The sequence below is a fragment of the Gasterosteus aculeatus genome, chromosome 9 (assembly GCF_964276395.1).
Source record: "Gasterosteus aculeatus chromosome 9, fGasAcu3.hap1.1, whole genome shotgun sequence".
NCBI classification, from domain to species: Eukaryota; Metazoa; Chordata; class Actinopteri; order Perciformes; family Gasterosteidae; genus Gasterosteus; species Gasterosteus aculeatus.
In genome coordinates this window covers 4159110-4184242 of record NC_135696.1, presented here as the reverse complement: position 1 = coordinate 4184242, position 25133 = coordinate 4159110, and the positions used below count along the sequence as shown (strand labels likewise).

Sequence of the window (25133 nt, the reverse complement as noted above, 5' to 3'; positions counted from 1 at the left end):
CAGCACAAATAAACTCGTCCGTGTAACTGTCTTATCAATATGAGAACTCTCACCTTTGGAGTTGTATTCAAATATCTCAGCTCCTCTCTGCCTCAGGAAACCGTCTTCATCCAGCCTGTACTGAACGTCTCCCAGACGAGTGATTCTGTCCCTCAAGTCGTAGCGTAGGGGGGTCAACCGACCACTGTTACCCGGATTCAGCAAATGCAGATTCCCATTGAGGTCATAGTTATACCTGGAAGGCGAGAACATTGTGCGTCAACAAACGATGGGTTTTCTCCGTTTAATGTCATGATCTTACCTCCACATCATCTTCTCGTTGAGGGACACGGTCTGCAGCTGTCCGTCAACGTCATAATCGTAACCGTATTTGGTTGTGTTGGCGAACGGTCCAATCTTGATCTCCCGCTTGGTGACTCGGCCCATGTTGTCGTACTGGATGGTGATCCAGTACATCAGAGACCTGAAGATCTCATACTGGATCTCCTTGATGCGGCCGTGCTGGTCAAAGTGCTTGGTGTAGGTCATCACTGCTGTGGAGATGATCTAAGACATGGAGGGTGGGGGGGAAACTACAGATGACTGACCAGAAAAGACATGGGCATTAATCACGTGCCATTCAGTTGTTTTTGAGGAATTGGAGCATACAACTCCAGGCCTTTTCATCAAGCATCACAGATCCTCTCTTAGAAAACCAGATTTGATGCCATAAGCTGACTGAAAGGTTCGACTGTTGTGAGCCTCATAGATACGGCCTGCTACACCTTTAATCATCTATTAAACGGTAATCATCAGCGAGAATACAAGACGACGATGTTGACGTAGTAATTCTGATGGGTGTATGAAGAGGTAGTCGGAGACATTTAAATAAAAGAACAACATCATCTGCATGGAGGGCCGTGGGGGGCGATGATGGCCACACGGGACTTTCCCTCATAGCATTGCTGTCTGTGTCCTTTGTGAAGCCAGAAGTTGACGTTGACTAACCATATATTGGTTAGGTGGCATACTCACTCCACTAAGTCCTTTTTTGCCCTAAACGTAACATAATTGTGTTTCTATTAACAACATTGAGTTTTACTTTCACAAGTTGGTCGGTGCCGTTTGAAGCACTAGACTGTGATAATCATTGATGATAACATTTTAATTGGTTGATAACATTTTTGTGCCCTAAGGATTAAATAGAAAATGATACTTGGTGCTTAAAAGATTTATACACCAAATGTGAGATCTCATTAGACACTTTTTTGATACCTTATCAAAGTTCAGTGCTTGGATTTCAAAATATTTGATTCAATGAGGTCTTTAACATATTTTGTAAACCATCTGAATTATAGTGATACATTTATCACGTTCTTAATAATGTTCACAATAATGCTGTCAAATACACCATACCACGTGTCAAGTGAAAAGTCAAACCATCAAGGCTTTATCTGGCATCTCATACCAATCAGAAGGGGGGGGGGCTGTAAGTGACACCTGATGAAGTGAGTTCTGATAAAAATATCCAAATTGAGGAAGTATGATGTTCTGTGTCTTTACATGCCACACCATTATCAACTGACCACCTCTTACCACCTATTACCCTTATCAAGATGAAGAGGTACTTTGTCCTAAATATCCATTATTTAAAAACAGTTGAGTGCAGTCAATCCCTCTTACCTGATTGATATCATAATAGATGACTCCAAACTTCCCAAACTGCTCCACCTTCCCAGAGATGTCATCAAATTGATAGAGATCTATTGGCAGTGGTGTCTCATTGATCACAGCCTGCATGCTGGTGACTCTGAAGCTGTTATCGTAGGTGTAGTCAAAGCGCGCGTTCACCATCCCGTCCTCGCTGAAGCGGAATATTTGCCGGTCGACCAGCGGGCCGATCTGCCGGTACCGGATGGAGCAGATGAAGCCTTCGCTCTGCAGGTTTACGGTCTTCAGCACCCCAGCGGTCTCATCGTACGTGAAACTGACCCGCGTTGAGTCATAGAGGATCTCTGCCAACTTGTTCTGGTGAGCCAAATAAACAACCATAATGGTCTACATGTATTTTAAATGTGGAGCTATTCATGTGTGGGTTGACTTAACCAAAAATAATAATCAACAGCTGACAGACAAATGATACATGAATTCTGTAGTACAAATTTAGCAATTAAATCATTTAAAAGGATTAATATTGATAATAATTTGAACTGCAAAGAAGGATGATACTAATATTGCACACGAATATAAAACAATTTAACATTAAACAATATGTAATTCAACATATATGTATGTAAAAACAAACCTGTCTACGATATTTGTAGAGTATGCGGCGGCCGGTGCCCAGATGAGCGACCCCGAGGAGCTGGAGGCAGAGGAAAAACAACATTAGGCTTAAAGGGCACGTGCTCATATTCAGGTTTCTACCTAAACATATTTATATGCTCAAAAAACTATATTTCTCTCATCCTGTCTTTCTTTCAGAATATCTCCGCTGTTTTAGTGACTGTCACTTTAAGCCCCCCTTTACTGAAAATTCATTCCAGTCAGTTCCAATTGGCTTATGGGCAGAGTTGTTGGGCCGTGGTTGTATTTTCTAATGAGGCTGCATGTGAGAGGAAGGGGTGTCAAATCTGATTGTCTTGTACATGTCCACAGGCCACAAAAAACAGACAATTTGTGGGTTGATGGACACCCCCCCCCCCCCCAATAACAGTGATTACACTTGAACAATCCTTAAGAGATAATGTGTAGAAGCTCTTTAAGAAAAAGGAAAAAAAATACTATCCAAGGTAATTAATTGCACATGACATTACGCAACACAATCACAAAGCGCTTTGCGTGGTTGGAAGACCAGAAAGGTGCTGTCCAGGTACAGTGCAGTGACACACACCTGCCCATCTTCCGAGTAGTCCACAGTGACGGAGGCGTTGCTCTCGGGGGGGCTGTAGATGTTTCTGTAGTACCCTATGGATCTGATAGTCTGCATGGTATGGCGTGCCACGCTGGGCATGGTGACCGCTGACAAACGGTCCCCCGAGTCATAGTCAAAGATGTACTGGTGCTGGCTGTGCAGCAGCAAGACCATGGACTGTTAGAGAAAGGGCAGAACAAACATGCCATCAGAGCAGTAAGACACACGGGAACCACGGCAGTTTATTGTGGGCACTCAATGAATGTGTTATTGTATTGAGTATATGAATAGAATATGGCCTGTACACACAACCAACCTCCAGCCAAACCATATTCATTCAATTAGCAGACATAGCAGGGCAGGGAAGTAGCTTTCACAATAAAACAAGATGCAGCATATTTGCTGGAGTTGGATGCCCAGCTACCTCCCCCGCTCCATGGGTGTTTGGGCCCTGGGGCTAAGAACACATAGCTCTTCTACAGGATGAGGGAGACTCGACTTCTTAGAACAATGTGACATCAATTCCCCAGATGTGCATTGGTTTCCATGTTGCTCCTGCCGGAACGCAGCTTGAAGCCGAGTGGCATTCTTAGTAGAGAGGAACAAGTCTCTCTCTCGGCATCGTCTTCTTCTGGAGGTCATCTGAGACCTGCCGTCTGACTTCCATCCTCAAAATGAAAGATTTTGTGTTACAAAACATTTTTCTTTGAGAGGAATTTATAGCAACATGTGTTTTGGAGGCTGCTGTGGCTGAAGATTGATTCCTCCAGCCCGTCTAAGTGTCCTTGCATGGTAGCTGCGGTCCTCACTGTGCGAATACACTGAAAGAGGCTTTCCAAATGTCCATCGACCATCTATCACCATGTTACCAGAGCTTTGTGAGTGTCCCTTCATCAATAAAACAAGTGTTCTAATGCAACAGGGAGGAAAGGGAGTGGTAACAGTAAACAGGGACTTTTATTGTAAGGAATTTATGAGCAACGAAACCACACTGTGTAACTCTGTATCACTATCAGGCACAGCTGAGTACCAACACAACGCATCTGATCACCAGGGTCACATGGCTATTGGGGGGATGGAGAACACCCAGTCCAGCCTGCTGCCACAGATGAAATGTTTGTGCTTGTGTGTGGGTTCGGGTGTCCTCTATGTCTTTGAGTTCAAGGTTCAGCTCCATGATGAGTGATGGGCAGCTGGATGTGTCCTTCTTGCTGAGCCAGAGCTCTATCTCACCGTCCTGGCACCAGACCCCGGTCTGCGGCTGGAAACATTACGTTTCTTTTGTGTCGAGTACTAAACTTCCAACTTCATTTTTTGGATCTAACTTGGTGTTGTATCCCTCCTATAGCTGGAACACTGCTCACAATCACCTCTGTTAACAGTAACGAAAACCTCAAATTAGAAGTAAAGCTGTTGGGTGCACTTGAGGACCACAAGGCCGATATGAACAAATAAATCAGACAAGGCAGAGTTTCCACTGCTGATAAAGGCCTCAATGGTGCCTCTATTTATGAAACAAAACAAATGCCATGAAGTCCAAACCAAGAGAGCAAAATCTATTACTATTTTCAACTCTAAATGAAGCAAGCGCACAAGCTCTAGACAGATAATATTTACAGGAGAGTATTATATGTAATAAAAAGCTTTTTATTACATATAATACTCTTTATAATGCAGTCCCTATTTTAATGAGAAAAGAAATGTGTTTGTTATTAGACTATATCCATAATTCATCCTGAAAGCTAAATATTATTGAAATATTTGACTTCAGTTGTTGTATCTTCTGTGAAAGGAAAACAGGCTTTCTCTTTTTTCTTCTGACTCTGTTACTCAAATATTTCCCCTCCCTAGTTCTCTCAAGAGATATCGCTCCTGTGTAGATTCTCTCCCTCTCTGTGTAACAGGCTCTGACTAGTCTAGTCTAGTCTGCACAGAAGTCGCGCTGTCCTTGCAGCCTCCATCAAATTCTCTCTCCTCTTCTATCTCTTTCTGTTATTCCTTTTCCTCACAAGCTGTAGCTGTTGGGCTCCGCCTGTCTGCTCCTCTGTCCTACTGAGCACACATGAACAAAAAGGGTCCCATTGCTCCCCCGTGTAGCCTCTTCGTACCATATACTGTAGTTGAATATCGCCACCTCTCCTTTTCTCATGTCTCCTCTTCTCTTGGACTGACTATTTGAGTACAGTTCTTATTGCTGTTTACTCTTCAGATCCTCTCTTCTCCATAAGAAGTCAGACATCTATCAGGAGTCTCTTTCCACCCTTTGGGAGCACAATGCTCACTGGAAAATGTCACGGATGAACAATTGCTACTTCTGTATGTACTTCTACCCATTTTCATTGACTGCGTTTCAATTTAAAAAGTACAATGGGAGCTTATTAACCTGTAAATTCCATTTGTGTAAAAATGTAAGTAAGTCTGTACCAACTAAATCAAAGCTGTTTAAACTATTGCAGCGTTTACACTTGTCTGTTCAATGTGACATATGTGATCGATTAGCAGATTGGAACATTCACACATAACATGTGATGCCTGATCTGAATCAGATATTTTTTGTGGTTAAAGCATTTTTTAAATGTGATGAGATTTGTATTGATAATAAAATCCCTATTCTTACTCTCTAATATATTTAAAGACTTGTGTTACTGAAGATTTGCATTTAACAAAGTTTACAACAAATATCCCCTTTAATTTGTAACTTTATTCAGAAGACAGCAGGTCTTAGATGAGCTCCAGCCCTCCTCTCAGCCTTTCCCCCCACTACTCCCTGCTGGGGGGAAGATGACCAAGAGCTACTTTTATCAACGGTCATGATTGTGCCGTCACGCAACTCACCTGGCCTGTGTGTGCGTGTGTGTTATACTGTACTTAGTGATGTGTGTACATGTGACCCTTGATACTGTAGTTGGTGTGTGTCTGGCTTTGCTTGTGTCACCCTCTACCTTGTCCAAGTAGGTGTAGCTCCACGTCTTTCCATCAGCAAAGACTCGAGAAATGATTCTTCCCTGATTGTCGTACTCCCACCTCTCGGTGGTTGGTCCCCTCTGGAGGCCTGTCACCTGTCCCGTACTGGACAGACAGACACACACACACACACACACACACACACATATATAAGACTTTGGATAAGATCCGTTAAATAATTTTAAGTCAGTTTTAGAAGCTGTTCTAAAATAAAAATTGCCTGGAGGAACGCTGTCGTCGATCCCCCTGGTTTAACGCGTGTGCTCACTCACAGAGTGCGCCCCCCAGCGGACTTTTTAGGAATAGCAGCTACTTTTATAGATATGCAATTTATGTCTTTCTGTCATTTTTTCACTTAGCAAAGTCATCCGTATGTTTGACACCCCTGGTGTTTGACACGTATGTTTCTTATATTTCGCCGATGTGAGCGTTTCAGCCTACATCTCGGATGGACTTACCTCGAGTAGGTCAGGTTAACTGACAGAAGCTTGCTGCTGGGAACCCAGAGTGTCGGATGGCCTTGGGTGTCATAGATTATCTTCAGCATAAACTTCCGGTGGTCGTCATAGATTTTCTCTGTTCGGAGCGAACGATCGTAGTCCACAGACAGCAGGTTCCTACCATTCACCTGAAGGGGCGGACGCAAACAAAAAAGTACTGAATCGTAAATATCTGATCAGTTCAAACATAAGTACAAAACCTGATCATCTTACACGCCACCCAGGCTTTGCTGGTTGAACACAATTAAAGGCCTACAACTTTTTAAAAGCACCAATATTGTTGATCCCCCCCCCCCCCCTGATGCATCAAACAACGCTGTTTTATTCTTAAAGCAATAACAGGAGAGGGATTAAAGTAGATTGTTCTTAAGGTGGAAGTAGTGTTTATCTTCCTGGCAGCATCCACATACTGTTCCAGCCACGCTAAGAGATGAAAGCTCATTAAGTATGCCAAATGGAGAGAGCCTTTGGGCAGCATGAACATGCTGCGTTTCTCAAGATTTGCCCATTTGATCTAGATATTTTTTCTTAACTCGTGAAAATTATGCCGGAGCAAATGTTAAGACGTGACCAAATACTAAATGAATCAACTAGAAAATGTCATCACTATCGGCTCAGACAAACAAATGTGTTTCACTGTTCTTTTAAATCGAGGCCAAGAAGAAGGCTGTAGGTCAGGAGGCAGAATAATTAGGTTATAAAAGTAATAATATTAGGTTATATTGGCTTGTTTTATTAAACATTTTTTAGAATGGCTGAAAAAGAGTTTCAAGATTTGAGTTTCTCAGTGTCAGTCACTCATGGACAGACCGCCGGGTGGAGATCATCTTCCCAAATATTGATTCTGGCACCCAGCAACACAACAACATGACATTATTAAGTGTAACTTGAGCCCCACTGCCTCTCTTTGTAATGACACTGTGAGGTAATCATGCCGTCAGCAGTAAACAGGTCTGTAGAGTCACAAGTCACCTGGTACGGTGGAAACAGAAAACCAGAAATAATCCATTGTGTTTAATTCTTGTTAATACCTTGCTGCTCAATTTAACATATGCGCTTCAGGCAGTGAATTCAAACAACCTTTGATCCGAGACCCATAAAACACAGTAGCGCAGCTCCTGCCAGCCGCTCTTCATTGCTTTCTAAATGACTTGCATGTTTGTTCAAACACCAATTTACCAAACGGATAACCAGGGTTCAGAGCTGAACTCACGGACCCTTGAGGCAAACACTAAGATCGAATGGTTTTACTGACCTGTTTCATTAAATATAGAGCCTTGCTGGAAAATGTTCAAGGTTTTTTTCTTTCTCTCTAATTTTATATTAGCAGCAGTTGAATGCAGCGAGATGTATAAGGAGGGGTTGGGGGGTTGGAACGATATGGTGGCCAGTTGGATGTGAGACAAGATGGGATAGCAGCCAACAGCCAACAGCCATGCTGAGTGTGAGTCCCCATCCGATGAAACAAACCTCTGCAGATTGGCATGCTGGTAACGTTCATAATGGATCAGGGCCCTCTGTGAATTTTATTTCTACCAAACAGAACGGATGCTTCCTTCCAGTCCCCCATTTACTTTAATATCTGATACATGTTTTTTCAGGGCTGTCAATAAAAAAAAAAAACTAATTAATCGCACATTTTGAAATTAATTAATCTCGATTAATGGCGACGACTGAATGTTGTTGTTGTTACAATGTTGTTTTTAATGACGTTTTGATTTTCTTCTAAAAACTAAATCAAAACAAGTAATGAGTAATCACTTTAGAAAGTGTAGCGTAGCGGTGCTTTATATGGTCCGTTGTCCACTCACCCCCCTTCTGTCTGACACGTGGACACTGCATAGTTCTCCGCTGTATGTCGCACCTCTGCTTGTTTTACTTCCAATTCAAAAAGCTCTCTCCATCTTGAGCTACTATCTTGCTTTCTCTGATGTAACTGACTGCAGCTAGCGGCCGCCTTGTTTCCGGGGTCAACTTCCGGTTTAGGCCTGGAAGTAAACCGGAAGTAAACAAAGGTACGTAAAATATTTTGATGCATTAATCTTGGCCACATTAATCGTATAGATTAACGTGTTTATGTTGACAGCCCTAGGTTTTTCTGTATCACTCAGGCTGTTCAACTTATACAGATACAGAAATAAAACAGTCTCTCAGCAGGAGATTGTTGTTCATGCCCCATGTGAAAGAGGAGTCAACATTGATTTATTTGTCATTTATCTGCTGTAACCAAGTAATGCCACTGACGTAGTCGTGTCATAGTTTGATTGAATCCACTTTGTGTCTTTGTCAAGAATTACATACATTAGTTAAAGTCAGATGATTTATAAATACACAGTGAACAAACACATCTATAATAACAATCCCATCACAGACTCTCTGACATTCATGCATTTCATCTCATAACCAGCGTCACCATTCTGTGTGTGACAGCAGCTGTTTTCATTATTTCAGCCAACAAGCTGCTAAAACATGCAGCTTCACATTACGGCACAGCCTGAAAGCATGGCCCTCACCCCATAAAAACAGTATGAATATTAGCATTAGCCAGAAAGGCTGGTGTTCCCTGCTGTTCATCCTGTCCAAAAATCACCCCATCGTCATTAACGCCCGGACTGTCATTGTGTTAGTGAGGATAAATTCTCACACACACAGACACACACGGTAATTACTGATGTGTTGCTGACACATGCAGTGTACATACTGCATAAATGCTCACCTTTGCACTCCCATTTACTGAAACACACCTAACTGCTGCTCATTATTGCCGGCTCACAATGCACCACTCCCATTACCACTAGTGGACCACCATGCCGGTGCATTCATTAGGGTTTATTGGACAGGCTGAGAATGGCACCATTGAGTTTATCAAACTCTCCAGAGGAGTTTTCTCCTATTAGGCTGGGCTAGTAAACAAAATAACATGACTTGTATGTGAGCATGGTGGCCTAGAATAGGTGCTAGAATAGGTGCTGGACTCACATGCATGGTCTAGCTGAGGCCACGCTGTATACAGTGCATCTGTGTGTTCTCCCCCCAAAAGCTCCCAGCTGGTGAATTAAAACTCTGTAATGTCTGTACGTGCAAAGGTTACTCTTTTCAGCATGTGATATCCATGTACTAAATGCTATATTCATACAATAACAACATGATTAAGTAAACCGGCCCCAGTCCATTTTACCAATGCACCCTATTTCCAGTTGAGAGTTGTTGAACGTTTGTAGTCGCAGCCAGAAAGAACTCACTCTGAGCTTCCTCCCAAAGACGATGACCTTCCCACGGGTCTGTTCCTTCCTAAACCTCCACTCCACCAGGTTCTGGCCATTCTCTCCCGGCAGTGTCATGTTGCGTCGGGCTACAGTTGGGTTAGCAGCACCTTGAAATGAAAATAAAAAATACTTGACCGTCAACAACATCTTATGGTGTCACTATAATTACCATCGCACCGTTGCAGCCGCCAAGATACCATCACTACATAATTTCATCCATTTTTAGGAAATTGTTATAATTTCACCACCCAATGTGAACCAGCAAAAAAAATGCTTGAGAATTGTGTCAAACAAGATCAGCAAATGTAATTGGGAGAAAATCAGTTCATTTTTCGAATATACAATTCGAATGAAAATTCACTTTCTTTTTTTTTCTTCTGCGGTACCAAGTGGTGGTTGGGTTGAGTTAACGCGTTTTTCTTTATGTCAGACCATCATGCCTGAGAATATTATCTGCAGCTATGCGGCGCAGCATGCATGTTTACAATGGTTGGAAGTTCATCCTAATCATTCATCATCAGTCATTGTGCTCAAACTCGCTCAGACAACACACTCTGCAACGCAGTACATGCCAGTATGGATTCTGTTCATTTACAGAAGCCATCAGCCTCTCTGGAAGGTTTAATGTTTCACCCTCCAGACTTTAAATGATTTTACCTCAAGATGGGCTTGTGTCTGGTTTGAATCTTCTAATGTAGCCCATTAAATGTGAATCACATATCATATCAACACAATTTAATTGCTACTAACCATATTCCAAAGTCTGCTGCTGTGTTTAAGACCATCAAATGGAAATCTGCCTACAGAGACCAGACGCTTGAGTCGGTCATTAATCACAGTGAGCATCACTTCTGTATTTATTGTTGTGTTGTATTAAGTGCTATTGCTGCAGTTCGGCAGGTCAGCCGCTAATGCAGACTTCTAAGTCTGAAAGGCCTGCATTACATCACCATACGTACGTGCATCACATTTCAAGCTGACTGTTATCATGCAAACCAATGGCTATCTACAAGGTCAAAAGAACAAGTCAGATTTGGGAAATGGTCAGCAGCAGGGTTGTACCGGATACAGAATAGACTGAATAGATAAAAGAGATAAAAGAGCTGTAAAGAGGCTTGAAAGAGTTCAAATATGATCATTTATGATACCGATGATCACAAACAGATCCATGCCAGCAGTTGTTTTGGAAAAACAAATGCCAAACAACTCTTTATCATGTAAATCTGATAATCAGCCTACTAAGCAACTTATACCTCATTAGCATTCCGCATGCAGACAGCCTTTAGATATACTGCATGGTGGTAAGCAGGATAGAGCCATCTAACAGATGTTAGGTGAAAGCTTATTTTCTTCACAAGTCAGGGGAAAATGGGGAGGGAACGAGCGTGATGCTTAGTTCTATGGTGTCACACACAAATACATCATCCCTGCAACCCTCAATATGAGGAATTCAGGGTAATGTGCTCAAAACTGCATACCTGCCAGTATATGGGGCTCCGTCTGGTAGTGTGTGTCCATCCCATTGGCATAGATGACCCGCAGCGAATGGTCATTACCCACCTGGTAGCTGTTACGAAGCTGGTCTGTGAGACAGAGACAATTACCATTACAGCACCTAACATTCATTTTATTTTTTATTTTCAATGCAGAAGATTGTAAGGACTTGACGCTGAGCAGATAAAAAGAAGAAAGAGTGGAAGGCAAAGAGGAGAGCAAAACATGAGAAGGGGCGAGGGCGCTAAACGGATGAATGTAGAGCTTGAACACAGTACAATTCATTTCCATGTTTGAACTCCTAATGGAGCCCAGAGCAGCTTATTTTAATTAGGTTCCCCTTGACCTCTCGCTGGCGAGTAACAGAGGGATGGAGGCTCTCTCGCTTAGAGACGGTGTTACTTCTTTCCCCTTCGGATCCTTCCTTCGAAAAAAAGCATGTATTCACTAGGGCCAAACAAAGAAAAGAAAACAACTCCACATTTGATGCCAGTCATTACCAATTTGACAAGAGTGCAGTGTGTTCTTTTGTTACTCATCTTGTTGTTTTGGGAATTATCTTTGGCAATCATTGTAAATTGATTCATTCATCCTTTGAATTTGTTGAGATAAAAATGTGGTTTTATCTTGATTTGAGTGATTTGTATCAAAGTCTTTATTTCCTCCGTGATTCACAGGGATTCTTTTCTTTTGACAATCCAATCAACAACCACCATTGGTTGGATAAATGAAATGATTTCGGGTCAAGGTTCAAAAATGTGATTTGGCAACTGGCCATTTGTTAGTTAGTGTTAAGTTATTTTTATACTGAATGTATGTTTTGGTTTAATATTGTGTAGTGGATCCAACCCACATCCACGTTACAGCACAGAAGAGGCTTTTACAATGTGTTATGAATGGAGACTGACATCACACACACCCCGAATAGGATTTCACACCACCTGAACTGCTGCATGCACAGAGGGCAGTTTAGATGATAGCGAAGTAGCAAAACGGATAAATAATGTATATGAATTGATGGAGAGGAATGCTTCACTTGTCCAAGGCTTTAAATAACTTATCTCATTTGGATCAATACTCTGCCATGAGGGAGACGCTGGCTCTCTTTTCCTCTAACTCCAGGCATTTGTAGCACACAAATCACTGCCGGACACTCAAGGCTTCGCTTCAACGGGCGCATTAGTTCACAATTAGTGAGGGAATCAGTTTTCATCAAATTGAGAATTGTCATTTATTCATGCTGCGTTCACACCAAAAGCGAAGCAAATTGTTTGCGTGAGAAGATTCTGTGCAGAGATGCAACAGGTTGTGGAGGAAGTATAAGGACGCAAAAAAGCGAAAGAAGCAAAGCGAATAAATTGCCTTTTCGCCCAAAGAAATATTTCAAATATGGGCAAAAAATTGGGATGCAAATGAAGTGAAATAACTACAACTAGTCAGGCGAGTAAAGTGAGGCGAAAATTCAAAGTCAAAGGTGTAGAACATCTCGCAACATGGCAAATTGTCACAGAAATATATATTTACTGTTTAATATATATTTATCAACCATGCGTTTTTGCCCTGGATAAGTGCTAGTGCTGATGAAGATTATAAACTACAAAACCGAGACATTTGTGGATCACTGCGGTGAAGTAATAGTTATAGTCCCACCAAGCTGCTGTGTTCACGCTCCACACATGCACAGTAGATTGTTCTATGGATGTTGTCTCTAAATTTTAGCTTCCCCTTCCCCACATAAACCATTCCAACTAAATGACTAACCCCAAGCCTCACCGTAACTTACACCTAATAGCTATTCCATGTTATTATCTGGTCCTGAAGAGGTAAAGGCCTGACAAAATGTCCCAACTTTCCATAAATGTCACCACTCAGGTGAATTCAATGCTATGTGTGCTGTGTGGCTCAATATCAGAGATCACAAATTTGCCTCAGAGGGCAATCCATCCAACGTACACATAAACACTTGGGATTGGATAATAAACACTTGGGATTAGATAATAAAGAGGAAAATAAGGAAGCAACCTCAGGGAGTATGGATGGATGGATGTCATTTGTACAGAATGAACAATCAATAAAACAGTCAATAAAAATGATAATAAAAGTAGTAAGAGTAGTAGTAATAGTAAACTGTGACTACCCCCCCTCCCACACACACACAAACAAACACCGTACCCTGCACAAGCGTGTAGAAGGAGTCTATCGATGACAGGTTGGTTGTGATGGAAACGTCCTCGTCCCTCCCTGATGTCTCAATGTCCACAGCAACAGCCCCTGATGACATGTCGCCGTGGAGATTGGTTACCACGCCGGTGGGGAAGGTCACATTCGTCAGACGGCCCTCGCTGTCATAGCTACAGGGACAGTGAAGATGCAGGAAGTGGGGGAGGAGGGGGTGAAGGGACATTAGTGTCTATTACTGTAAGGTGCTTATAGAAAACAATGTGCCTACATGTAGTACACACATCCTTTGCCATGGCATAATGTGCTGAAGCTGCTTGTAAATAATTTTGGAGGAGGTGGAATAAACGGCATGTACCCAGCAGGGGGAGTGCTTGGGTTCCGCTTCGTCTAATTAGAGGAAGTCAGAATTTCTCAGTCGTGAGACCATAACGTCTCTTGTCTGAAGACCAGTTGTTAAGTGTCCATAAACTACCAGAGACAGTGAAGAAACGTAGGAGGGTTATAAGTTCAGATTGATGTTCCCCACTGGTTTGCTTTGAGAAAGTGTACAGCTTACAACCATTAAGAGCTCAAATAATTCTTAGTAACTTGTTAAAGTACTTGTGCTTCTGGAATACAAACAAATTATTTTTGGTTTGTTTTGTTCGGTTATTATACAGCAGCAACAACATGTAGCCAAATGTAAAAAGAGTATTTCTGCTCACTCATAGAAGGTAGTCCAGCCTATTTGGAGGCTTTTGGTAGCGAGCAACCCACTGTTGCCATGGTAACTAAACAAGACCAATTCCTGACCCTGAGCCGTGAGAGTTTTAAGTCCGCCATTAGTCCCGATGGTCAGCCAGATGACCTAAAGAAACACAAACACATCTTGCTTCATGTCAGCTGTCAGCTCAGACAGAAAACATCAGAGAGCTTTATTCTGATACATATTGTGTTTTAAGGTCTCTGGAAACTTTATTGTGTTCAACATTGGATAAAAAAATGTTACGTGAGTTATACTAAGTCTGAATGTGGGAATTTTGATGGATTTGACTTCTGCAGCATGGCAAGAGCATGGCATGTTTCCTCCTCCTGGCATGGAGTGGCATGGCATTGCAAATGACTCATCTCACCTGGTTGTCGGGGGCGACCACACGTACAGGCATTCTGTTGGTATCTCTACGGATTCGGAGGGTATTCCCACTGCTGTCTGTTACCGCGGTTACATCCTCATCATTGCTTAGAGTGAAGCAAAGGAGGGTGAGAAATGACAAAGTGCAGAAACCAAATGCAGTTTTTACATTTTCAACCAACTATGTGTTTATTTTCACAAGAACCAACCTGTAGCTGAAGTTGTATTTATAGTCGCCAGTGACCAGAGACATGGTGAACTGATGAGTCCCATTCCCATCAAACACATAAAGCTCTTGGGAAGCTGGAGAAGCCACTTCATACGAGCTGGGACCTGAAGCCAGAGAGCCTGAAGACAAACAGACAAGCAGAAGGACAGACGTATTATCATGTGCTTCATTTATTCTGTTTATCTGACGCTGTGAGATTTGTCTTAAAATAATGAATGCAAATATTGGATGGAGGATACAAAGTCTAAACAGGATGAAATAGTATAAAACTAACGCCATTAAAAACAGTACAGTTAACCATTGTATTAGAATCAGAATCAGAATAACACAAAGCCACAAAAAGTAAAACAGGTAAAGATATAAACGTTTAGCAACTATACAACAAATATAAATACATCCAAGTATATATACATACATACATATGAACATAACTTAAAACATTTACAACAACTACAACAGTAACAGTGAAATGAAGGTAAACTGCAAAAGGAGGTGCAGTTGGATTTTGTTTAAATAAAGTATGAACGCCCTATGCAGAGGTCCCAACCACCGGGCCGCGGACCGGTACCGTGGCCCATTTGGTACTGGGCAGCACCACCTGTCGGTCCGCAACGACTACTACCACCACACCTCAAGACCCATCCGCAATATATTGTCTAACGTGAAAGCAGTCTGTGAGGAAAAGAAAGAGGTTGGGGACGGCTGCCCTATTGTGCAAACCGTCACCATGTACCCTCCTTGCTTTTTGGATTTAGGATTGGTTTCGTCGTGGTATGGAGATACTCGAGTCAGGTATCGCTTCAAAGGAATCCTTTTGGTATTCGAACAACACTGACTGTATGAACTCACCCGTAGGTGGCTGGTTGCATCGTATGGCTCGAATCCGGATGTTTCCCAGATCAGCCATGTACAGCGTCCCATCTGGAGACACCACCAAAGACGATGGACAATTAAGCCTAGCGTCTTTAGCATAGCCATCTCCTGTTTGATAGCAGTCACAGTTGGCATCGTTCTGCAAAACAGAGGGAGGTCGGCTTATATTATGGAGAGTGAAGAGAGGATGTGGGAAACACCAATAACTTAACTGGCGTGAAAATCTTATGAATGAAATGTTTGTTATTATGTTACATTACTAATATATCAATGTTGATCATGTTGCCATTATATCAGATTGTTGGTTTACTGACCTAAACTGTACAATATCAAGAACTTATCAAGGTTAAGATACAAAGAAATATAAGCAGGACACAGAGAACACATGATGGCTTCAATGTTGGCTAGTTGCTGCAGTACAGTACCTTGCAGTCACAGTCAGACAGCTCTCCCGCTAGATGGGTAATTTCTCCATCAGTCGACACCTGTGGGGGAAAGTCATAAATAGACATTTAACAACAGAAGGGCTCTTTCACAGGTGAGAAAATTATATAACAGAAGTACTCAGTTCATCATCTTCTTTTATCTAATGACCTGGGACCCTCGTCACTCCTGTTGTACAGATAGTCAGCTACTACTGACATGGATTGATAGTTGAGTTGTTTTGGAGCTAGAATGGTTCATTCGATAAGCAGGAAATTACTGTATATTAATACACTGTGTTCTGTACTTTTACCTGACGGATGCGGTGAATCTTCTTCTCGTCCGTCTCTGCGATGTAGAGGACACCGCTGTAGGACAGAGCGATGGCTGTGGCTCCCTCTAGCATGGTCTGGACCGCTCTCTTGCCCATAGTGTATTCTATACCAGGTACCTGGCAGTGCATGGGTCGGCCTGCCACGATGCGAACCTGAACAAATGCCATAGCAAAGCTGTTAATAGCTGCACCACATATTGAACTACTATTTCACGAGGAAAGGAGATTAATAAAACATTCACTGTGGTGTGTGTACCTGTCTATTTTCAGTGATCTGCAACACCACGTTGTTGTCCAGGACATAGATGGAGTTATCCATGGGATTGATGGTTAGATCTGTGGGCCATTCTAACCGAACCTGGATGTGGAGACAACAGAGTTTTATTTCACATTCTACTGTAACTGTGTACTTCCAATAAATCATACTGGATATTACTATCTGAGCCTCCTGATTTGAATTGCTGATATACACTGTGTGTCCTGGTTAGATAATGAAATAGGGTTTGCATTTTAAATAAACACCTTCATGATCTTGAGGTCTGCTGCCTCAGTAAAGACAAAACAGGGAGAGCAATCGCCTCAAAGAAAGGTTGCTCATGGACAGTTTAACCAGACTTGTTAAAACTCCAGAGGATTGAGGGGGCGTCTGTGAAAGTAAATCCACCCCAAGTAGAAGGTCTACACATGACAGGTACCAAACAAACCTGAAAGTTTATTGAAATGGCTTCAGAAAACTAACATGGGCTGCTTAACTTGAAAAAGAAGCACATGACTTTACAGAAGGCTGTAGTTGAACATGTGCGGGTTGTCAGTTCCAGAGGTGGACTCAAGAGGTCAACAAGATAACTGACACAAGTCAAACTCTGCAGCGCACAACGCACGGTCACAGTTTAGATAACCAAAACTCTGTAGAAGCCCCCAAACCACAGTCCTGTGTGCACAAAACAAAAAAAGAGCACAACGCACCCACACACACAAACACACACCGTCACACAAACAGACACGCTCACAAATATTTTAACGTCCCGTCTAAAAGTGGGGAGATTGTTTGCACTTCAAACACGCCAAAAGGAGAGTTGAGAGCACAGCAAAGTCCAACATGTTCCACCTCCAAGATGATCATGTGTGTAGTTTGTGTTAAAAAAAATATGATTAAACAACAGTGTCTAAAATACATGCTTAGCAGATTAACAAGTGTTTACTTGTTCATTTATTAAGATTTAGTCAAAAAACTTTTTATATATATACACGAATTTATATATATATACACACAGTGCATCCGGAAAGTATTCACAGCGCTTCACTTTTTCCACATTTTGTTATGTTACAGCTTTATTCCAAAATGGATTAAATAGATTATTTAAACATTCTACACACAACAACCCATAATGACAAAGTGAAAACTGTTTTTTGCTAATTTTTTCAAATCTGTTAAAAATAAAGAACAAAAACATAACATGTACATAAGTATTCACAGCCTTTGTTCAATACTTTGTTGAAGCACCTTTGGCAGCAATTACAGCCTCAAGTCTTCTTGGGTATGATTCCACAAGCGTGGCACACCTATTTCTGGGCAGTTTCTCCCATTCTTCTTTGCAGAACCTCTCAAGTTCCATCAGGTTGGATGGGGAGCGTCTGTGCACAGCCATTTTCAGATCTCTCCAGAGATGTTCAATCGGGTTTGAGTCAGGGCTCTGGCTGGGCCACACCAGGACATTCACAGAGTTGTGCCGAAGCCACTCCTTTGTTCTCTTGGCTGTGTGCTTCGGGTCGTTGTCCTGTTGGAAGATGAACCGTCGCCCCAGTCTGAGGTCCAGAGCGCTTTGGAGCATGTTTTCATCGAGGAGGTTTCTGTACATTGCTGCATTCATCTTTCCCTCAATCCTGACTAGTTTCCCAGTTCCTCCCGCTGAAAAACATCCCCACAGCATGATGCTGCCACCACCATGCTTCACTGTAGGGATGGTATTGGCCAGGTGATAGCAGTGCCTGGTTTCCTCCAGACATGATGCTTGGCATTCCGGCCAAAGAGTTCAATCTTTATTTCATCATTTTTGCCCCTTGGCCTTTTGCGTTTTGCCGTTGTGAGTATTAAAGTCTTCTTTTGTTACTCAACTCTGCATTTGAGTCCTGCCTTCTCCCCACATCCCTGACACAGGCCTGATTTGTGGAGTGCTGCAGAGATGGTTGTCTCCTTCTGGAAGGTTCTCCTCTCTTCATAGAACGCTGGAGCTCTGTCAGAGTGACCATCGGGTTCCTGGTCACCTCCCTGACGAAGGCCCTTCTCCCCCAATCGCTCAGTCTGGTTGGGCGGGGAAGAGTCTAGGAAGAGTCCTGGTGGTTCCAAACTTCTTCCATTTCCGGATGATGGAGGCCACTGTGCTCATTGGGACTTTCAATGCTGCAGAAATCTTTCTGTACCCTTCGCCAGATCTGCACCTCGATAAAATTCTGTCACGGAGTTCTACAGATAATTCCTTGGACTTCATGGCTTGGTTTATGCTCTGATATGCACTGTCAACTGTGATACCTTATATAGACAGGTGTGTGCCTTTCTCAATCATGTCCAATCAACTGAATTTAGCACAGGTGGACTTCAATCAAGTTGTAGAAACATCTCAAGGACGATCAGTGGAAACAGGATGCACCTGAGCTAAAGTGTCATGGCAAAGCCTGTAAATACTTATGTACATGTTATGTTTTCATTCTTTATTTATAACTGCTATCCAATCTACATACAGGACGTCACACTCCAGTTAGTGCACACAACATACTTCTTGAAGGTTACCTGTCTTATGTGCATGCTAGTGTCGCAGGTTAAAGGTCGTGCAGAGGTCAGGTCGTTGCTGCCCAGCATGGTGGAGATGATTCCATTACGGTCTATTTTCCTGATCATAGTCCCGTCCACAAAGTAGATCAATCCGTTTCTATCAACTGCAATGCCTGTGGGGAGCACAAACACACAAAAAAAGTGAACATTTGTCAAATATATTATCAATACGACAGTTTGACAATGAGTGAGGTACTTCTGTGGGTAGACGAGGTACACAACAAAGATCAGCAATAAAACTATTCTGAAAGGATAGACAGTTGTTTGAACCCATTGGATTTAAGAAGCACAAATGGGCTCAACAACTGTATGTAACAAGTATTTTAGAATCATTACTAATCTGTATCAGCATGTAGAATCAATGTAAAGGCTGAACGTTTAATAAAACTAATTCAATTCACCTAGATGTATATTAAATTCCATCTATGGGTTTTCAGGAGTGGAATAAATAGGTGTATATAGGTCATACAGGCCTATTGATTTCATGTGAACATCCTTAAAGTGTCAAATAAACATGGCTCAACACATAATAAACAACACAAAAGCTCAAGCTTGCACAACCAATTAATGTGTTCATACAGCCATATTTATTGTCAGCGATACTAATGCTGTCAACCTTTGAGGGCATTAAACAAAGAATCAGTTGTGAAGGACCTGTACCTTCACTGCGGTAGTGGTATTCCCATGTTGTAATTTAGCAGGAGATGGAAGAGTCTATTTGAATGGATGTGTGCAGTTGGGCCCGTTCAGTGGATGAAACCAATGGGCCTTCTCTAATCCCCCCTTTGCCCCCTGACCAATCAAGCTTTAAGAGCTGCATTACCATGGAGCATGTCACTAACCCTCTCCCTGAAGAAGTACTTTCTGAGGTAGACAGAGGTGTCTAATAAATGTCCCAGAAGTATATATTCAGAATGTCAAACTGAATCAGAAGTAAAAACAGGTAAACATGACAAAGCTACTGTAGAAGCAAAAAAAAAGAATTGTAGTTCATTAACTAGCCTTAGCTCTTCTATGCCACGCAGGCTGCTGAAGGATGCTTTGCATCTCATTAGATGCTAAAGCTCTCTTCTAATCCTTAAACTAGAAAGTTTTAGAATTGTATACGGTATGTCCTTCTAACCTCTCTGTACAACAAGGAGGACCAATCTGCACCATTTAACCGGGACTAGCTCCAAACATGAAGACAATCTAAAATAACTAAAGTTTATTGAATAGAATAAACTTTGTTAATCCCCCCCAAAACACTCAACACGAAAGTCCATAATGCACAAAAGATATACATAAACATGAATGACATATATATATATATAGAGTGAGCTGCTGAGTCCATAAAAACAGGCTAGTGGATGCCTTTAAAAGAGATGATTGTTTTTAGTCAGCGCTTGTTCTTTAGGCTAATCACTGAGCTGACCTCTTTCATCATCATCATCATCATTATTGATCCTGTTTTTATCATACGCAGTGATGCCGCCCCCCCAGGTCCGAGGCTGATGCAGTGCTGTGATTGACCAGTTTGCATAAAATGGACGTGACTTAGTGAAGGGCTTATTAGACCACATTCTTCAACTTTGAATGCTTCAGTACAGCTCTACAACTTTGAGCACAAGTAGGATGACTTTCTAAGAAATTCATATGTTCCCTTTAATAAATAAAAAGCAAATATATGTATTGGGACCAACGTCCTGTTTAGAAATCCAGATATTAATTAAATATGAGTGTAAAAGCCACACTTTCCTGCACTTGCTTCAGACCTGGGCCTTGAGAATCACACACAAAAACCCCACACAAACCTGTATTCATCTCTTGTGTTTTGTGTGTGCGTGTTTGGAGTGTGTACCTTTTGGTCCCAGAAGTTGTGCCTCTGTAGCTTTTCTTCCATCTCCACATCGTGCTTCATCAAATGGAGGACATTGCTCACCTGTACCAGCCACCACTTCTCCATTACCTTAACACACGTGCGCACACACACACACACACACACACACACACACACACACACACACACACCACTTTTATTGCAACAGCCCATGCAAGTTTACTTTGTTCCTCCATTGGCATGAATGAGTGTGGGTACATTACACTGAAATGAACATTTCTGTCAACTTGGTGTTTACTGGGGAAATAAAGTGCACGCTTACTGATGAGGTCACGGGCGCCGCTAAGCATCTTTGGGCGGTAGATTCGTCGAGAGTTGGTGTCCGACACATACAGCTGCCCTGTTACTGGGTCGGTGGCCAAGTAGTAGCGGTGAGCTGGGTTGTTGCTATGGAGGGGGGTAACAGACGATAGGGAGAGTGGGTAACAAACAGGATGGAGACAAGAAAGAATTGGGTTAGTCCTACTATACTTGTAGCGTCAGTATCAACCCCCCCTCCGTTGGTTTTTATTTAGTTTTCCAATGGCAGGCGATCTACTAGCACTGCCTTGGCGATCGGACGGTCGACTGCAATCAACCCATTGGGCCCCCCTGCTGTACGCTATAAATCACCAACAGCAGAGCAGGTTCACTATATGGTTCCAGCATCATTATGGGGAAAAAGAAGTTATGAATGGAAGGATGTTTGATGAACTGTAAGACAAGACACTGGTGTTAAATCACTTCCAGGGGAGTACCAGGTAGTTGAAGCATGTGTTTGTGTAACACATGAGGAGTGAAAGCCTGTGAAAGATGAGTGCAATGTGTGCGTGTATATGTGTGCGTTGACAGTAGGCTGGTTTGAACACACCTACATCTCACATGGGTGAGATGGGACTCAACTTGTCTGTGACACACTCTTAATGAAGCCTGCCACCCACGTCATGTGGAATCAATCAAACACACAGACACCAACGCACGCACCCAAGCGCGCACACACACACACACACACAGAAAAAGTGTCACGCATCAGACCTCAACACACTTGGCCGTGGATATGTACATATGAACTGGCCTCTGGTCACGGTTCTCAGTGGGGGGTGATGATCAGCAGATGATCACAGGATGTTAATTAAGTCAGCTTAAAATAGTCAGACAGTCTCTGAGGGAAAGACAGCCTTTCTGTACTTGTGAACCCCCCACATTCTGCTTTCCATTTAGTTGTTATTTATCCATTATTCAAGCAGTAAATGCCGGGTTAGCTTAAACAGTTTCCAAGATTGAGGATAGGCAAGACCACAACCAAAGCCATGGTACCAAGACCCACAAGCAAAGGGGGAAGGGATGAGTAGTGATGGATGAGGCAATGCCTGAATGAGTAAAGGACACAGAGGACAGGACAAAAGGAAGGCTGACTGAGGGAAGCCAGGAATAAAATAATGTGTAAAGACAGAAGAAGGAATGTACTGGATAGCTAAAGGTGAGAGAAGAGACAATAACTCAGATAAGAATTATCATTATAATCGGTGAATCTGAACACTAAGGCAAGATAGTAATAAGTAATAAGAGGACAACTAATTGGTAAAAACAAAAGTGGTGACATGACTTGTCCTCCAGAGACAACATTGTGTTTTAATTAAACTGCTTTTGGATGAGTAGAAAATCAGTGCAATCATTGCATATTGCCAGTGTAAAAGAAACCCCAAGTATGGTGCTGCTGTGTATGTGTGTGAAGAGATATGGAAGAAAACTAACAGGGATAAGCTTCATTTTTTATAACGGGCACACAAAATGTAATGTTTTTGCCCAAATCACTGAGAAAGCAGAGATATATAAACTATTATTAATACCATTTTCATTACTTTAAACATTAATCTACATCAATACCTCGGTATTTGTGCATTCTCGCCTAACAGGTTTTAATAGATCGTGGTTCTGGACCATGTTCCTGCCTCCTGCCGTGGCCCTGCTGACAACTGATGCTGCTTCCACTATCATTAATATTAATCACATTACTATTACTGTCATCACAAACCAACATTGCCGACTTTGCTTATTCCCTGAAGTCTTTGTGCTTTCCCTCCCCACAGGCTTCTGTGGATGGTGTTTTATGTGATGGTGGTTCTATCTGGTGGTGGTTACATGTGATGGTGGTTCTATCTGATGGTGTTATATGTGGTGGTGGTTCTATCTGGTGGTGGGTATATGTGATGGTGGTTCTATCTGGTGGTGGTGGTTCTTTCTGATGGTGTTATACGTGATGGTGGTTCTATCTGTTGGTGGTTATATGTGGTGGTGGTTCTATCTGATGGTGTTATATGTGATGGTGGTTCTATCTGATGGTGTTATATGTGAGGGTGGTTCTATCTGATGGTGTTATATGTGGTGGTGGTTCTATCTGATGGTGTTATATGTGATGGTGGTTCTATCTGTTGGTGGTTATATGTGGTGGTGGTTCTATCTGATGGTGTTATATGTGATGGTGGTTCTATCTGATGGTGTTATATGTGGTGGTTCTATCTGATGGTGTTATATGTGATGGTGGTTCTATCTGATGGTGTTATATGTGATGGTGGTTCTATCTGGTGGTGGTTATATGTGATGGTGGTTCTATCTGATGATGTTATATGTGAGGGTGGTTCTATCTGATGGTGTTATATGTGGTGGTGGTTCTATCTGATGGTGTTATATGTGATGGTGGTTCTATCTGGTGGTGGTTATATGTGATGGTAGTTCTATCTGATGGTGTTATATGTGATGGTGGTTCTATCTGATGATGTTATATGTGGTGGTGGTTCTATCTCAGGGGTCTCAAACTCGCGGCCCGCGGGCCAATTGCGGCCCTCGGGACGATATTTTGTGGCCCCCGCCTTCATATGAAAGTGTAATGTTAGTGCGGCCCGCGAGTTCCATATTGTAGCAACCTCGCTGTTAGCAGCCACTTACAACCAGCGCCGACCGTTCCGTTCGCCGGTCGGACCGTCAGTGTCATCCCCCCCGTCGGCCATAATGGTCTGGCCCGCGTTCGGTCGAGGTGGGCTGCATCTGGCCCGTACCTGACTTGAGTTTGAGACCCCTGTTCTATCTGATGGTGTTATATGTGATGGTGGTTCTATCTGATGGTTGTTATATGTGATAGTGGTTCTATCTGGTGGTGGAACCACCATCGCATATAAATGTGATGGTGGTTCTATCTGATGGTGTTATATGTGATGGTGGTTGTCCCAGCAGCGGACACACTTGGCTTACTACTCTCAATATTTGAATAATTTCTGTTATAGGAATTGAATGTATTGTACATATTTTACATTGTTCATTCTGTACACCTGGCATCCATTGTAGTCATCCCGGGAAAAGGTTTCTCCTCTGACGTTCTCCCTAAGGTTTCTTCCCTTTTTTCCCCATGGAAGGGTTTTTCAGTTTTCCGTGCGTCAATGTGAGGGTTTCAGGACAGAATGTCTTGTGTGTACAGACTGTAAAGCCCTTTGAGGGAATTTTGGGATTTTGGGCTATTGAAAATAAAATAAATTGAATTTAAATTGAATTAAATTTAGAGGAAGCTGGAAAAAATAAAAAGTATGTTGGAATCTTCAGAAAACACAATTCAACCCAATATAGACCCACATGACTCAAGACATCTTTCTTTTTTATGCAGTTATCCGAATACGTTGTCTCTTCATGCACTCTAGAACACATAGAATGCATAACACCAGTTCCATGGTGTGACCACGCTCAAGGCTTGGTTGTGGTGAGGGAATAATCATGGTCTTGCTTTTATAAAAAGGGAAGCAAACAGAAATTTCTTTTGTTCAATGACACATTCACATGAAAAATGGAAATCCTGTGGTTGCTGTACAATAGGTTGAGGCTGGCATAGAATACCAGCAACAATACCAGTAAAAGTTCAGTGCCTAAACTATTAAAAGACAGCCGCATTCAGAAAAAAACCTACAACTGACCAAAGTTACAAAAAGATGGATCATAATCAGTCCAACCGGGTTACACGACTGGCAAGTCCTCCAGCGACCTTTAGGATTATGGCTATACCCTTATGCATATGTGCATAAGGTATATCATAACCTTTGGTAAATCATCATCTAACTAACTTAGCCTGACTGCAGATGAGTATCCTATTTTGCACTCATACATAAACCAACACATGCGGTCTAGCAGGGTT

At 42.2% G+C, this 25133-nt stretch overlaps 1 protein-coding gene across 15 annotated transcripts in view; it reads right to left on the bottom strand.

Moving 5' to 3' along the window:
• The window catches only part of tenm3 (teneurin transmembrane protein 3), a 414027-nt gene that overhangs the window by 5565 nt on the left and 383329 nt on the right, over positions 1–25133 (bottom strand). For all 15 annotated transcript variants that reach the window (XM_078080162.1, XM_078080161.1, XM_078080160.1 and 12 more), the window contains 20 exons: positions 21240–21364; positions 20939–21046; positions 19057–19211; positions 16525–16626; positions 16248–16421; positions 15937–15996; positions 15488–15650; positions 14619–14757; positions 14411–14516; positions 14003–14145; positions 13290–13468; positions 11102–11206; positions 9600–9730; positions 6316–6485; positions 5836–5962; positions 2873–3070; positions 2285–2344; positions 1663–2007; positions 302–546; positions 54–235 (listed from right to left, as the gene is read on the bottom strand). In XM_078080162.1, the coding sequence (XP_077936288.1) occupies positions 54–235; positions 302–546; positions 1663–2007; positions 2285–2344; positions 2873–3070; positions 5836–5962; positions 6316–6485; positions 9600–9730; positions 11102–11206; positions 13290–13468; positions 14003–14145; positions 14411–14516; positions 14619–14757; positions 15488–15650; positions 15937–15996; positions 16248–16421; positions 16525–16626; positions 19057–19211; positions 20939–21046; positions 21240–21364 (3017 nt within the window). The remainder of the gene's footprint in view (positions 1–53; positions 236–301; positions 547–1662; positions 2008–2284; positions 2345–2872; positions 3071–5835; positions 5963–6315; positions 6486–9599; positions 9731–11101; positions 11207–13289; positions 13469–14002; positions 14146–14410; positions 14517–14618; positions 14758–15487; positions 15651–15936; positions 15997–16247; positions 16422–16524; positions 16627–19056; positions 19212–20938; positions 21047–21239; positions 21365–25133) is intronic.